The sequence below is a fragment of the Astatotilapia calliptera genome, chromosome 2 (assembly GCF_900246225.1).
Source record: "Astatotilapia calliptera chromosome 2, fAstCal1.2, whole genome shotgun sequence".
Taxonomy (NCBI): domain Eukaryota; kingdom Metazoa; phylum Chordata; class Actinopteri; order Cichliformes; family Cichlidae; genus Astatotilapia; species Astatotilapia calliptera.
The window spans coordinates 22,264,071-22,279,740 of NC_039303.1; the positions used below are offsets into that span (position 1 = coordinate 22,264,071).

At 42.6% G+C, this 15,670-nt stretch overlaps 2 protein-coding genes across 2 annotated transcripts; both read left to right on the top strand.

Annotated features, from left to right (window-relative positions):
• The first annotated feature begins 256 nt into the window (after window positions 1–256).
• On the top strand, window positions 257–9,112 carry LOC113034006 (type-2 angiotensin II receptor-like). The gene is made up of 3 exons (XM_026188278.1): window positions 257–373; window positions 5,910–6,231; window positions 6,728–9,112. Exon 3 carries the CDS (start codon window positions 6,791–6,793, stop codon window positions 8,126–8,128), a length of 1,338 nt encoding a protein of 445 aa, XP_026044063.1. The 5' UTR covers window positions 257–373; window positions 5,910–6,231; window positions 6,728–6,790; the 3' UTR covers window positions 8,129–9,112.
• A 2,877-nt stretch (window positions 9,113–11,989) lies between these two features.
• Window positions 11,990–15,559, top strand: sh2d1ab (SH2 domain containing 1A duplicate b). The gene is made up of 3 exons (XM_026188301.1): window positions 11,990–12,840; window positions 13,133–13,196; window positions 14,890–15,559. Exons 1-3 carry the CDS (start codon window positions 12,704–12,706, stop codon window positions 15,151–15,153), a joined length of 465 nt encoding a protein of 154 aa, XP_026044086.1. The 5' UTR covers window positions 11,990–12,703; the 3' UTR covers window positions 15,154–15,559.
• The last annotated feature ends 111 nt before the right edge of the window (window positions 15,560–15,670 follow it).

Sequence of the window (15,670 nt, forward strand, 5' to 3'; positions counted from 1 at the left end):
AAATCATAATGTAAGCACAGCACCCGAGCAATTATTATTCATGGGAATGATTATGCCGAGCAGTTTGAACAGCAAGCGTGCATTAATGCCTTGTGTTCTCTGAAAAGTGATTTTTGTTTGTGTGCTTGCGTGTGTGTGTTTAGCTCGAGAATATTAACAGCCGAGCAGGAGCCAGCAGCCAATCAGGTGCGAAATCACAAATGAATAAATAGGCTCCTGGCCAGCAGCTGTGCAGACTGCAGGCTGACCCCCCCGCGCTCCGATCACGATGCTTTGTGTGCTCTCCCTGTGTGGCTGACACCTTTGTTTTCACCATTAACTGTTTTATATGCACTTTAGTGTTTTTATTGTTCGGGCACTGAAGCACCCTGAGGTACTGTATGTTTTTAATTATTGATTTATTTGGTCTGCCATAGGCTTTACTGTAATTAGAAAAAGCTGCAAAGAGCTGGATAACTAAGGCTAGCACTGCAAAGTCATAAGATCTCTCTTTTTTTCATGTTATTATTCTACTTTTGGATATTTCAGTTGTCATTTACATTTATTGCTATTATCGATCATTTAAGCCCTGATTTAGCACATTTAGGTTCAACCCTGTCTCTTCGTTTCCAGTCCTGCAAACAGTTGTTTCCTCTGGTCTTGGTATTGTTGGAGATGATATTGGTATTGTTGGTGCACATTTTTATGTTTAATCTTATGTTACATTTACTCCCAGGCAGAATACTCCCAGTTCTCCATTAGTGGATGGTTTTGCTTGTCCGGCTGAGATACAGCTTTTTTGTTGCCCCCTTTTCCTTTCCTCCCTTTGTTAGAAATCCAGTAACTGCAGTTACAGCAGATAAGCCACACCGGCTGTTGTAGGCTGCTTTAAATCACCTGTGTCACGTTTACACACACATACACAAAAAAAAACAGCATTCCCGGTGCCACATCTTTTTGCTTATTTCTGTATTTGTAAAGAGGGGCTGAGGTATCTGTTCACATCTTTATAGGCTCTTACGGCCCCTTAGAGGAACTGGAGCTGGACCCCCGGACCTCATAAACTCTGCACGAGTCTGTCCAGAGTCACGACCCTTGGGATCCTCTCTGCCTGTGTGTATGTAGTGCGAGTCACAAGATGTCCGTACTTGCACGTTTTTCTTTCTGGAATATATGGAGAAGGGCGCACATACGGGAACCTGGCTTCGTGTGGCATCAAAGCAACAGCTTGTGCTGCTGCTTTGAGTCACGGGAGCCAGAGACTTACTGACTGGAGGGAGTCTGTATTTTTTTTTTTAAATATATAAATAAAATAAGTCTGACAGTTCCTCCAGGAACAACTAGCGACCAGCAGCATCAATAATAATAAAAAACCCATATGGAACATATTGATTCAGTTCAAAATAGAAGTGACCAGAAAGAGTTGGGAATCGTGTAAATCAGAGAAATCCTTTCTTCTCACAGCTTGTTAGGGAAGGATGGACATCTTGTTGCCATAAGCTATGCCCCCCAGCGCACGCACGCACACACACACACACACACACAGATGTGACTAAGTATAGCTTCAACTGGCTTCCCTCAAGGGTCCCCTTCACATATTAGGGTCCCCTTTCCTCACAGCATCCCACACGAACAGCGGCTACAGCCATGTTTTGAGAATTAATAAGAAGACTGGACTCTGGCATGTAGGCCAGAGTGCGCTCAGATCTGATTTTTTGACCAGCAGAGAGGAAATGGGGGGGGGGGACTGCAACCCTGACCTCTCACCTTTCACCCCCATGAGCTGGATTTTCCACAGAGGACTTTATGGGGGTTATGGTTTGTGGTGGTTATCTTCTCAGGGTCTGTTCAGCAAGGGACACCTCCCCACTGCCTCCACCACCAGCAAATAAACACATATCACATTTATCAGCAAAAAACCATAAACACAAGAGTAATGGAAGCTGTGCATGTTTACTGAAGCACAACTTCCTCTTCTGATTATGCAAGCCAGCATGTGTTCGCAGTACATGTTTTTCCTGCAAGTGTGGGATTAAATCAGATGGTAGCAATTTAGCCCGCTGAAGAGCAACAAACTGGTTTTAGCAGAGTTTGGCACGTTTTTCAGGCTGCTGATATCAGCTGTAGTTTTTTTTTTTTCCTTTTTCTTTACAGCTGTTAATAGCATTTTATTTAATGAGCGCCAAGGAAACAGAAAGCAGAAAAAACCTGGCAAACTACGCCAGTGGAATAATAATGATGATAATAATAATAATAATGAATTAAATGTCGTGCTTTTAATCCAGGATAAAATGAACTGTGAAAGAAAATAATTAGCTGGGAGAGTGATGTCCAGCAGTAGTTTGCGAGGTGAGCTGAGGTTTGATGCCCTCTGCTCCGTTGCTCTCCTTATCTGGTGCCTGACTGTGCAGACACACACAGCCTCCCGCTCTCCCATACATGCTCGGTCTCACTCAGCCCGAGTGAATGCATGATTTGGGGATTTTTGAGCGTGCAGCAGACGCTGCCTCGTTTTAACGTGCAATCACCGCCTTGAAGAGTGAATTCACCGTGAGCCGCTTTAATTGATTGTCTGCAGATAGGATGTTGTGTGATTGCCTTTCCAATTGTTGACAAAGGTCAAAGAAAACATTCTGTGTGTGTGTGTGTGTGTGTGTGTGTGTGTGTGTGTGTGTGTGTGTGTGTGTGATTGAGCAAGACAATTATTTTGATTTTTGAACATTTTTCAGCGGTGTAGCGGTCAGGGGTGTAGCACAGAACTAATCAGTGTCTGTGAGCCACCATCACTTCTTGAGCCATATTTCTCACATATCTTCTGGTTTTTAAATATTTTTTGGCAATTAATTGAGCCGACAACCGCACACAACTATCTACAAAGGTCATTGTTTATTGTTTGAAATCTCATATTTAAACTCATTTCCCAACATCCTGCAGTCTGCTTGGAGTATAAAGCTTAAGACTATTTTCCTCATTTTTATTTTAATATTTATGATTCCAGTGACATAAAAAAGCTCCACTGTCAGTTTTGTAGCACTTGTCGAGCACCCTCTGTCCTTCCTGTTACCTTCAGGGCGACCTTCCTTTTCCTCTCGCTTCACTTCCATCATCCTCCATCTCGTCGTCTTGCTCACAATCCGCCGCACAGGCCTTCCACCAGAATTAAAATTGAAATTCCTCTTAACCTACTTACAGCCTCACAGTGTTTTCAATCTGTTTAGCGCTAAAGCACAACAGAGATCAAACCAGGTCCGTCATAATAACTGTACAAAATGCAATTATCTTGATAACTGTGAAGGTTCAAATAACTTTTTAAGCTTATTTGTGTTTATAAAGCTGCAACAGTATAATCACACTGGCCGCGGAGGCCTAATAGCAGAACGTTAAAATGCACCAGACTAAATTAGCTTGGTTAGATTAGAATGGTTGTCTCTGTCTATGTGTTAGCCCTGCGACAGACTGGCGACCTGTTCAGGGTGAACCCCGCCTCTCGCCCTAAGACAGCTGGGATAGCGGGGCGCTGGCGACCCTGAAAAGGATACGTGGAAGTGAATGGATGGATGGACGTGCGATGACATGGCTTACTGTAAAACAGCTGTTTTCTGTTGCTTTGATGTTAAGAGAAATTAATTATACTTGCAGTAAATTTAAGTAGTGTGAAAATACTTGTAAATACTGTGTAATCCTGGTAATTTAGTGGTGAAAGAAACAATATTTTTCCATCTTATATAATCACCTGCACTGATAGCTAAGCTATTTATTTTTCAGGATATAGTTATATTGTTACTTCATTAGAGTTATTGGATATCATATTTTGCATTATCCTACTGTATATTACTGTGTACTAATATTTTTATTGTATATATTGTATATATTATTCCTCTGTTGCTCTGTCTCTGTGTACGACAAAAGAATTTCCCTCGGGATAAATAAAGTTCTTCTTATCTTAGGTATGCTGTACTTCTGGGCCTAGACACCCATTTTACTGTAAGTAATTTTAAGTATAGCATGCCCATCAGTGTAATAAATGTTAAATAATGATGTGAAAAAATAAAGATGGTTAAGTCACTCTGTACTACAGCCTGCACAACAAAAGCACAGCACACAGTGCAAGATTGTTTTTCCCCTAAATTACCAGGAAGTTAATCAGTACTAACTGTATAGTAGTGACTTTGTTTCCTCTATAAGCCAGACTTGTCGCCTTAGTCTAGTGTGTTTATATGTAAATGACTTTGTAATTATAACTAAAATAATTGAAATTCCATGTAATTACAGGGGAATTATGTCCTGAGTCTGGAGCCATATTATATAGCCATATTTAAGCTTACATTAAAGTGCAATTGCATCCTCCCCCTTTAACACCACCCTTCTTTGCCTGTCACAAATATTAGGTTTGAAAAGCAGGTGGGTGGGGTTCCTGTGCCCACAGCCACAGCTATGGTTTGAGACGACCACATTAAGGATATTGGCTGTCACTGTTTAGTAAGAGCACCTATCAATGAAACTCTGCATACATATGGCAAAGAGTTTCTGTGTAGTTGTTTTAGCTAAAACTAAGTCTAGTAGAGTAAAAAGAACAATATCTTCTGATGAGACGTAAGGAGAGGTTCATCACTCTGTTATGGTGGAACTGGTGAGGCACAGACATAGCTCTGCTTTCTCTGTCATCTGGTATTTCTGTTGGCCAGCGTGAAAGCATAAATTTCTGTTTTTAGTTGTTGCATGTCATGACTAAGGCTTGGCTTCTGTCGATCTCTGTGTGTGTGTGTTTGCATTCCTGTCTCTGAGAGGACTGTTGATTTAAAGCTTTAGTGACCTTTAGGACAGGATGCCTTAAAGGGTCGTATGTCATGTAAAACGTGGTTTTTAAGGTTCATCTAATGGAGCTGAGGAATGTGTTATTATCTGCGAGGGTCCTCATGAAAATATGACATGTCTGAGTATGAGAACAACTGTGCATACCCAGCATGCCAGTACATGACAAAGTTTCCGTTCTGGAGAAGCAAAAGCTATCGCATTTTAATAATTTTGCGCTTTGCAGCACGTTCCCAGTTCATATCCTGCAAGCACGCCACGGCGAACCTCCTCATTTTGCGGCCTTCAAAATCTTCTGCTTTCTGTCTCGCCTTCATCCTTCATCTTCGCTGTCAGCTTTCCCGCAGCCATTAGAAAACATCACGTCCTGATAGATGCTCAATGGAGCAGAGTGCGCGCACATGTAAACAGATCCAAGTGCGCTGGCGTCGATGAACGCACGCCGGGCTGAGTGCACCCGCATCTACACGTAGTGCAGCATAGGTGCAAACGTGCTGATCAAAGGAGCTGTGATGTAATCAGTGTCGGAGCTTTGCACGCATCCCTCATTAACTTTCACCAGATGCCTTAATAAAAAACCACTGGAGGGAATCTCCGCTTTCTCTCCTTCCCTTCCCTTGTCTTTCTCTCCCTTCTGCCTTCGCATCTTCTTCTTCACTCCCCGCAGTTCCTGCTGATCTTCCTCCACATCCATCTTCTCTCCCCCCTCCCTTTTTTCTCTCTGGCCCAGGAGCTGGTTTGACTTCCGCTCAAATGGAGTAAATATTTCCCATGGCTTATCTGACCGCCAGCAGGACCAATATGACACAAAGTGCGAGGCTCTGCTAATTAACAGAGCCTCTCTTTCTGGGGTCAGAGGCCCCGTCGGGGGCAGTTAGAGCTGTAAGTTTGAAATACAGAACACACCAGCGTCCCATTTATTACGGTCAGGTATGACACGCTGCCTTGTGGCTGCAGTCACTGGAGACAAAGTTTTACTACAACATACATCTTGATTTGATTTTGTTAGTTTCTGGTGGAAGTTCCTGGAGGGAGGGCGGGGAGGGATAAAGAAAGGATACAGGGAAAAAAAGAAACAGAGCAAGTTTATGTCTTTCTGTTCTTCTCCTTCTGTGCAGGCTGGCTTATGTCCAGTTACAGTCCAGCCCCTTGGTAGTGATGAAGGTGTGTGACGTACAGCAACTTCCCTGTTGTGCAATCGTCAAGAGACTCCCGGGGCCTATAAGACCCCCAACGTCATCTGGTTTCTCAGAGTCTGGAGGTTGTTTGCTCCACACACACACAGGCGGTCCAACTCATGAGCATGATACAGTCCGGGGTCTTCAGCTGTGCAGATTTCTTTTAAAGGGGTCGAGGAGAAATTGTCAAGACATGGATTTTAGCCAAAAGAAGCTTTGAAAAAGAGCTAGACTGTTTGGACTGGACGCTCAATTACATCAGGTAAAGAAATCATAAATGGCTTTACTAGTCTAAGAGCGAGAGTTTTCTGTCTGTTTTCTATCACAACTTCAACCGTCAGAATCATTTTTTATTGGAATCAGCGTAGTCGATGAGATCATTTTCCATGTACGAATGATGGCTTGCTTTGAATTTGATTTATTTATGCAGTTAGTAGTGCTTTCACTTGTACACTGTTGCAAGATTAGTTTTTAGTCTTTTTAACACTTTTAAAACTTTTTCAAATTAATTCATGATTGTTTCAAAAATGTAATCTTTAATTGGAGAAAGATGTTTTTTTACAGTATTCCAATAAAACTGGATTACAGCCACTGGATTACAGTGTATCAAGTATGGCGTAATGTATTTTTGCTTTGATTAGATATCAAGTAAGACACCTAATAAAGGCTCGCACCAAATAAAGATGCCTGTGTAGAGAAACTTTGTCCATAAAAGGCAGCTGAATTTTAAATGCGCTCTTGTTTTGCATTATTTCCAGCTGACCTTGGAAAACTCAAAGGAGGGAAGTTAAACTGTGTGAGGCAACGGTACATCCAGTTCCATGATGGCAATCCCAAATGACCTCTCCCTTTTCAACTCCACCTCTTCCCTCTATTCGACGACGGAGCTTTTTGTGAACACCTCCCCGACTCCCTCTGCTCCCCTCTGCTCGGACTGGCCTCCTGTGCCCATGACCACAGTCATCCCCACCGTCTACAGTGTGATCTGTGTGCTGGGAACCATAGCCAACACCTTGGCAGTGTGCGTCCTGGCACATGGTAGTGCCTCAAGGAGAACAGTAGCTAACACCTTCATGCTGAACCTCTGCGTGTCCGACCTGCTGTTCCTGTTGTCGCTCCCGCTGTGGGCCGTCTACTACTCCCAGGGCTACAACTGGCCCTTCGGTCGAGTAGCCTGCAAAATCTGCGGCGCTCTCCACAACCTCAACCTCTACGCGTCTATCTTCTTTATCACATGCATGAGCATAGACCGCTACCTGGCCATTGTGCATCCACTCCGTTCCCAAAGTGCACGAGACGCCAAGCGGGCCCGGTTCATCTGCATCCTTGTGTGGGTTCTGGCATGTGCTTGCTCAGGCCCTACCTTAGCTCTGAGGGAGACCTACTACCTGGATGTGCTTGGTGTGGAGGCCTGTGCAATTTTATATCCTGATCATACCTGGTATCGGACCCTGGTCTGGATAAAGATTGTTCTGGCCTTTCTTCTACCACTCCTTGTCATCTCTTGTTGCTACTGTGCTATTGGTAGACATTTGTTGGTTGATACGGGGTTGGTAAGAATGCAGAATCTGTCTCACCCACACAGCATGTCATCCTTTAAATCACTACAGTCCCACGAGGGCTATAGTAAACCGGAGAGACCCCCCACCCCTTCTGTGAATCCCAGGTCAAGTGGGGCCAGACCCCTGGAGGGTAGGGGGCTTGAAAGGGTATTGTGGACAGTAGCTGCAGTGGTTCTGGCATTTTTCCTCTGCTGGTTCCCCTTCCACTGCGTGACCTTTTTGGATGTGCTCTATAGTGAAGGCTGGTTGGACAGCTGCTGGGTAAGCTGGAGCATCCAAAACCTCACCCCTCTCACACTCTGCCTGGGTTTCTCCAACTCGGCCATCAACCCTGTGCTCTACTGCTTCATTGGGAACCATTTCCGTGGCCGTCTAGGAGGCTTATGCAAGGGCCTGTGTGCTTGTTTAAAGGCCCGAGGGGAAGAACACAGCCAGAAGAGGGGCTCCTTCAGCACCAGGCTGAGCTCCTTCTCTCGAAAACTCAGTGACCTCAAAGACTTGGCGATTGTGGAGCCCTCTGGCTCTGCGTACCTGCCCCAATTCCCAGCCCTGACTCCAGCAAGGAGACTTTCTCATCCCCTCAGTGATAACTGCTGAACACCAATGAGCGTGGCTGTGTGAGACAGAGCTGTTACTAAAACTAAGTCAAATTCTAGCAGAGGTCATTTCTGCTTTACAAAAAATAACTGTAGATAAAACATTTTTTCCACACTTGATTTGGACAGTCATCAAGCATCTCTTGTGAGTCACTCACATGATGTCATTTCTGGCTGCAGCGGGAATCATTTTGGAAAAACAACATTGTCAAAACTTAATGTACAGTGCCTGATAAGAACCAAACAGCTGACAGACACAGTTTATGCCTAGCAACTGAACAGAGTGGCACAATTAGCAGCTAATGAAGAAGATATTCCCCCTGGAGTTGCTAGAAACTACAAACAAAGCTAAAACATAACAAATACTGCATGTGAATTCACCATCTGGATATAAACACAAATCTAAACAAATGATCATATCTCTGTCCATAGTTGCTGTATATAAAGATGATTTATTCACAGCTTGTTTTATAGCCTCGCAGAATAAAAAAAAATCTGTTAGCTATAAGCAGTGCAAGCTACATCTATGCTAATTTAAGACTTTTAAGCATTGCTTTAGTTTTTATGTTCCTCTAGCCCAAATTACTATGAAATATAAGAAACTACATTGTGTTGCTGTGTTTCTATGTTGGGTAATCAGACCACATTATTTAAAAGTCTAGTTGATAATTTAGCGTTAGCCTATGCTAGCTCTAGACATCTCACTAGCTAGCATTAATTTAATAGTATGCTTTTTAAGTGTGGTTTGTTCTTATACAAATGTTATATCCTATATTTTTCTAAAAGGAAATATCTCATTGTATAATAATATTTTATATTAAATTGTTTTTTGTTTTTTGTAAAGGAAAACAAGCTAAAAACAAATACATTAATTTCACAAAAGGATCTACTTTTCCTCTTTTGGGGGGACCAAAGTATCATGTGTACTTGACATTTATCTGTATGTATTGGGAAAAGAAATAAAGCAAAAACCACTTTCCATATGCCACTTCCTTTGCTTGATACAGTTCTCCAAAATGACTATGCCTTCCGTTTTGTGAAACCCGATCAATTTACTAGAGATTTCAAATGTTCCTTTTCCCCAGTCTTACCCTCTAACAGCTGTGACTCCGAGCTTTCCCCACCTGGGAATATGAGAGCTGAGATTACTGTCAGCCTGGCAGATGGACATCCAGTCTCCCCTTCCAGAAAACCTCACACAAATTCCACACATATCAAGGCCAGATATCATAATCTCATACTAATATCCTTATGATGCATTCCAGTCCAGCCGCTTGTGTTGGTTGAGGGAGCCTGCAGCTGATCAATGATATATCTCTGCCTGCTATTTGTGTCCAGTATAGATTTGCTGCATTCTGCATTGACCCTGGGCTGTCTCTCTGTGAGCTGAGAGCCAATACAACATGGAGTAATTTTGTTCCGGACTGGTGGTTGCAAGGAATTTTTACAAGCAGGAAAGCTAAATTAATAATCACTGAAAGGCTTTATTATGAATAAATGGTAAATTCTTCTTTTCTATCTTGAATGGGGTTTTTTTGTGGGGGGGGGGGGGGGGGGGGCTGCTAATAAATAAAGTGAGGAAAACTTCTTCAGTCTACTTGAAATACATGAATATTTCCTGCTTTTTGCCACTGGGTGGCGCTAAAATGCTGCAGAATCATTGAAAGAGATGCCATTGGCTGCTAACCCAGTCAAAGGCCCAAAGTCCCACTGCTCATGATCTTTCTGAGCCGAGGGAAAAATGGCTCTGACACAGACTGATGACTCATGTAGGCTACACTTCTGAATGTATAAAAACAGACACCCGCGACAAAAGCCGCATTAAAGAGAGCCACCCACTTGGAGAATACGCTGAATGCCAGAGTCACATGGGTAACCTTTCTGAAGGGTTTTTTCTTGCAGAAGCTTTTTGGTGATGTGAAGGACACCATGCGGTCAAGAACAGCATTCAGTCCTGCAAATAAAAAGGCCTACATCTGAACATGACAGATGAGCTCAGAGTACCAGACGCCGTGCTATCAGCAAATTGACGTTTCCTGTGGTAATGTCACCGCAGTAAACATTGAATATTTTAATCACCAGACTCTTAATTTGACACAACAGAACTTTCCTACTGATGGGACAGATTGCTGGATGAGTTTGTTGTACGCGCAGCTTCATTAGCTGATTCCTCGCTCTTCTACAGAGCAGGTGGGAGTGTCTTTGAACACACGTTTAAGCAGAAGACAGACTAAGAGATATGTGGCTGAGGAGATGTGTGGACATGTGATGAGAAAATGCATGCTGAGAAATACCGAGAAGCACATTGCTTCGGGTTTTTTTTCTCCCTTCCTTTATCTGCTTTAAAATGTCTTCCTCTGACATATCAGTTTAATTCAGCTGAGCACCCAAGTGCAAATTAGACTTTTCTTTCTTTTCTTGTCTCCTCTTTATGTGTTCCATTACAAGTTAAAGTAGAGAAATAATAAGAATTGCTGAGATTTTTTTTTGCCACGCATCAAAGGGAGGCAGGCCAGTGGTGGGAAAATAGGACGAATCTGCCCCTTTATTAAAACTGTCAACGCCGAAATGAGCTGAGGTTTTAACACATCATGTCACATAAACTTGTAGGTGGAAGGCTTTTTGGAAAAAAACGTCACAGCGAATCTAATCTTGAAATATTGTCATTTGAATCTTGAGCAAGTTGAGGTGGCAGTTAAAAAGAAATATTCTGAGGAGGTTACAGCTCCTGGTCTCAGGAAACTTGGATATGCATTTAAAAACATTTATAAAACAAACTAGTGAAAATAAGTGAGAATAGCTGCAGTTCACTGCTGTGAGCTGTATGTAGTTATTATTTTGAACTACTTTATAGTTCCACTTTTTGCAGTAATATAGTCACTGGCCTCTTTATCAGGTATCCTTTGTTAGTACCACGTTGGACCACTTTTTCCTTTAAAACTGCCTTAATTCAACGAGGTGCTGGAAACATTTCTCAGAGATTTTGGTCCATATTGGCTTGACATCACACAGTTACTGGAGATTTGTTGGTGGACCGCTGTGATGCAGATCTGAGCTCACTGTCATAATCAAGAAACCTTTAATTTTTGTGAGATGTTATCCTGCTTGGGTGCACTGTGGTCACAAACAGATGGACATGGTCAGCAACAACACTGAAGTCGGCTGAGGTGTTGAAATGATGCTCAGGTGGTACTGAGGGGGCCAAAGTGTGCCAAAGAAAATACTTCCCACACCATTACACCACCAGCAGCCTAAACCACTGATACAAGGCAGGATGGAGTCTTTGCGTCATGTAGTTTATGCCAAATTCTTACCCTACTGTCTGAATGCTGCAGCAGAAATAGAGACTCATCAGATAAGGTAATGGAAGCTGTGGTCTTATGCTGTGGTAGCCCATCTTAGATCAGCAGAAACGCTCAGATCAGCCTCTGACACCAACAATCACCCCACATGCAAAGTCATTTAAATCAACTTTCTTTCCCATTTTGAAGTGTTTAAATTTTAGAGGTTGTCTTGACATATTCTTCATGCTTAAAATCCCTAAATGAGCAGGTGTACTTAATAAAGTGGCTGGTGAGTGTATACACAATGTAACTAGGCATCAGTTATGTTGACAAATTTATCTGACATTCCAACAAATTTCACAATTACACTAAAAACAGCAAAGATTTGAGAAATTAAAATAGTTGTTGCCATTTTTAATAAATCGTCTAAATGTGTAAAAACAAGCTTGAAACTTTTAAAAGAACAGCTGTGCTATTTTCATTTGTTAAATCAATTTTGTTGCGTATTATTGATTTCATTTATTATTTTTCAAACTGTTTTTAAAAACTTAATTAGGAATTTTAAATCATTCTGATATATTCTACATGTTTTTTTTTAACAAGCATGTATAATTAAGGATCTGAGCACAACTTCCATGACTGCCTACATATTGTGCCACACAATTCATAGAAGTTGTTTCAGAGCCATAGAGTCTGAGCAAACTTCTGCTGACAAGAAACCAAATTGAGACTGGAAACAGTGCGCGTTAGTGCATCATCACAGCATACGTTTTTCCTATGTGAAAAAGGGCGAGATTGCTTCACTTTATCCCTCTGTTGTGCTTTCTTCTGTTGTGGAAATGTTCTGTTAGAATCTTTTATGTTATTTCCTGTCAAAAAAGAAAGAAAAAATAGAATCATTTCCTGAGAGATAGACAAACCCACACTTTACTTGTGCGTGTGTGTGCGTGCTCACATGTGTGCGTGGTATAAAGAAAGAGGAAGACTGTAAGAGCCAACCCAGAAAGGTTAGAGGTTAGTGAGAGAGCTGCTATCACTGTAGGTAAACAAGTGTGGAGAAATCAGAGAGCTCGTACGCCAAAGCTCAGGCTCCCTGAGCAGATATTTGAACCGGTGAGAAGCGGGGATCGAAGGAGAGGCTAGACAGCTTGCCTTACCTGTGCTCCCAGTCCAGAGCATATGCAGCAAAGGCAAGAAAAAGCTTTCCTGTAGTAAAGAGGGGAAAAAAGGTAAAGTGGGGAAAGAGACACTTTGGGAGCAGAAGAAAAAGAGCATCTGGGGGAATAACTGTGATGGAAAACCTGCCCGTCTATCACGGACCCATCGGCAAGGACGAGGGAGAAAGGCGGCTGGGCCAGGACGGCCGAGACGGGTGCTACCTAGTCCGCAACAGTGACACCGTGGAGGGTGTCTACTGCCTGTGTGTGCTGTGAGTACAATCAAAGAAAAAAGTGCAACATCTGCTTTTGTTCTACTTCTCTAGGCTGAGACCTCATAATCACATCAACACATACAAAATCCTATTTTGTGCAGTTATAGAGATTATCGATCCCCTCACGTTTAGAGAGAAATGCAAGCGCAAAGGCAATACGGCAACCGGCTGAGTAATAAGTAACTGTGGTCTCTTAATAAGCATCAAATAAAGATTCCCAAAAGGAGAAGTGATAGTGACAGTAAGAAGAAACACTGAAATACAAACCCATGTTTCTGTTTGTATGCAGATGCCAAGGCTACGTCTACACATATAGAATCCACAGAGATGATGCAGGCTCATGGGCAGCAGAGGTAAGACATTTTACTATTAAGATTTCTTTTTTCATCCTGCGACTCGCTCTTTAGTCTGTGCTGTGCCTCTTTTCACTCCATCCCCTCCCCAGAAAAGTTCGCAGAAGCAGCTGCACACATCTGCCTCGCTTATTGGTTTAGAAGTAGTTTTGGTGCTGGTTGTAATTCAACAAGCTGCGGAGGCACAAACATGTGTTTCGTTTTTTTGAGGAGTGACAGCACTGAGAAATGGGTACGCTTCTGCTTTAGCAATAACACCCAGTGAAATCCATCTCCCACCAACCCCCACCTCAAATTTTGAAGATGCCACAGCATCAGCATATACTCCAGAGACGGGGGGGGGGGGATATTGCATTTGACAGCATTTCTGATGGGATGTGTAATTGAGCGCCGAGGGGTGGCGAACACCCCGGGATTGGGAATGTATAGAGACATCTGAAGGCCGCGTCTATCTCCGACTGAGCGCGACGCTCTCGTAGCGACATTTTAACCTCGCTCATTCTCACTGATGCCGTCAGGCGAGCAGATGGGGATGGATTGAGGGATTGAAGGAGAGCGGTGTGCGTGTGTGTGCATGTTTGGGTTTCGGTGTGGAGGCTTGAATTACAAGAATTTCCCTACAAGCTCGATAACAGTTTCCATTATTCATGCGCAATATCAATCACTCTAATGAAATATTCTCGGGAGCAGAGGTAACACTTGTGGCCGGAGACAGGAAACATCCAAAGTGCTGTGCTGGGCGGGAGAGCTCCCCACATTTGATTAAATGATATGTTTTTTTCTTAAAAAAAAAACATATCGAAAGAAAACCGTTTTCACCGTTGTACTTATTTATTTATTTGCAGTTTGATTGATGGGGCCGAATGAAAACACATAATGTATTTTTTTTAAAGGCCTTACTTGACAAAATTATAGCGCTGTAGTGGTTTAGGAATATTAAACGCTGGAGTGACAGCTGTGGGCAAACAAACAAGTGCAGGGAGGGGGTGGAAAGAATAGAAAAAGAGAAAGATGAGAACGTTTTCAATTAGAAATGATGCAAAACTCCCTGTGAGAGAGAAAAATGACTTTACTAAGCTATCATCATTTCTTTAAAAGATATTTTTGTGTGTTTTCTAAGTTTTATTTCAGTGCTTCTCTGTTACAAATAAGGCTCTTGAGATTACTGGACTGTTAAAGCATCTTGTGGTGCATTAATCCTAAAATAATGCTTTTTATTGACTTAAAAACTATCTAAAATACCCACAGGAGAGGATGTTTTCATAGGTAATTGCATCCCGTATATTCCCAGTGTAGCTTTTAAACTCCTTGAGTATATCATCAGTATGTTTCCCTCCCTTCCACAGCACGTGTTTTTTTTTTTGTTTTTTTTTACAGCTCTTATATATATTTTATCTCTTCTGCCTCGTCTTATTTATTTATCTGTCCTTTTACTTTGGATTACTGAATCCAGATATGCAAAAAATGTATAATTGACACCATCCCCAGTCCATCCCCGAGACGCACTTGTATTACTGCCTCCACTGGCAGCGTATCTGATGTCTTTTTATAAGGTAAAATCTGCGAGAGCTCATTTCAAGGCGGCTCTGTCCCATCCTCTTCATCTCCCCACTGGGGTTTTGATGTGGAGATGGGGAAATGCTCTGAATTCTCTGCACTTCTACTTCTTCTCTCTCGCTCTCTCATGTTTCAGACCACTCCTGGTGTGCAGAAACGATATTTCCGGCAAATCAAGAATTTGATAGCAGCTTTCCAGAAGCCTGGACAAGGAATTGCCATGCCTCTGCTTTACCCTGTCACCGCTCAGAGACGGGCGCAGACACACACAGAGGAGCCCTGTAATAGCCCGTCGACGACGGAGAGCAGCCCGAACCCTTACTTCCAGCAGCGGATGCCACATGCTGCACAGGGACAGAAAAACAGGAACAAGAAGGAGGTGCGACAAGCTTTTGGTTAGGGGCGAACCCTAAGCTGCACCACTGACCTCATTTCTAAGCAGAAATACTGCCAGGGCACCATTCCTGCTGTTTGCGTTTTTTGCATAATGTGCATCAAGTAAATGTCATTCCCCCCCCCCCCCTATTTGCTACATTGAGCTCATTTAGGCTCCAGCAGTGACTCAGATCTCAGCCTCCTTCTACTTTTTTTTTTTTGCATATGCAGCACAGAAAGTGCAACCCCCCCTCTCTCCTCCCCTCTTAACTTTCTGGGATGTAAAAGATTCAGCTGCAGAACCATTAATATCCATTACCGCATACATAAGCTGACAACAAATATTGTGCTCTGTTTTCTTAATGCAATAGAGTTGTGTGAGCGGCAAAGAAAATAAATGATATTGGCTGAAATAAACTCTTTTAAATAAGGTCATGCACACACAGCTGTACACACCCGAGCCTGCGTTTGACATAATGCTGAGGGGAAAGGGGGGGGGGGACGAGAGAAAAAAATTCAATTTGACATATTGGAGTGCTGAT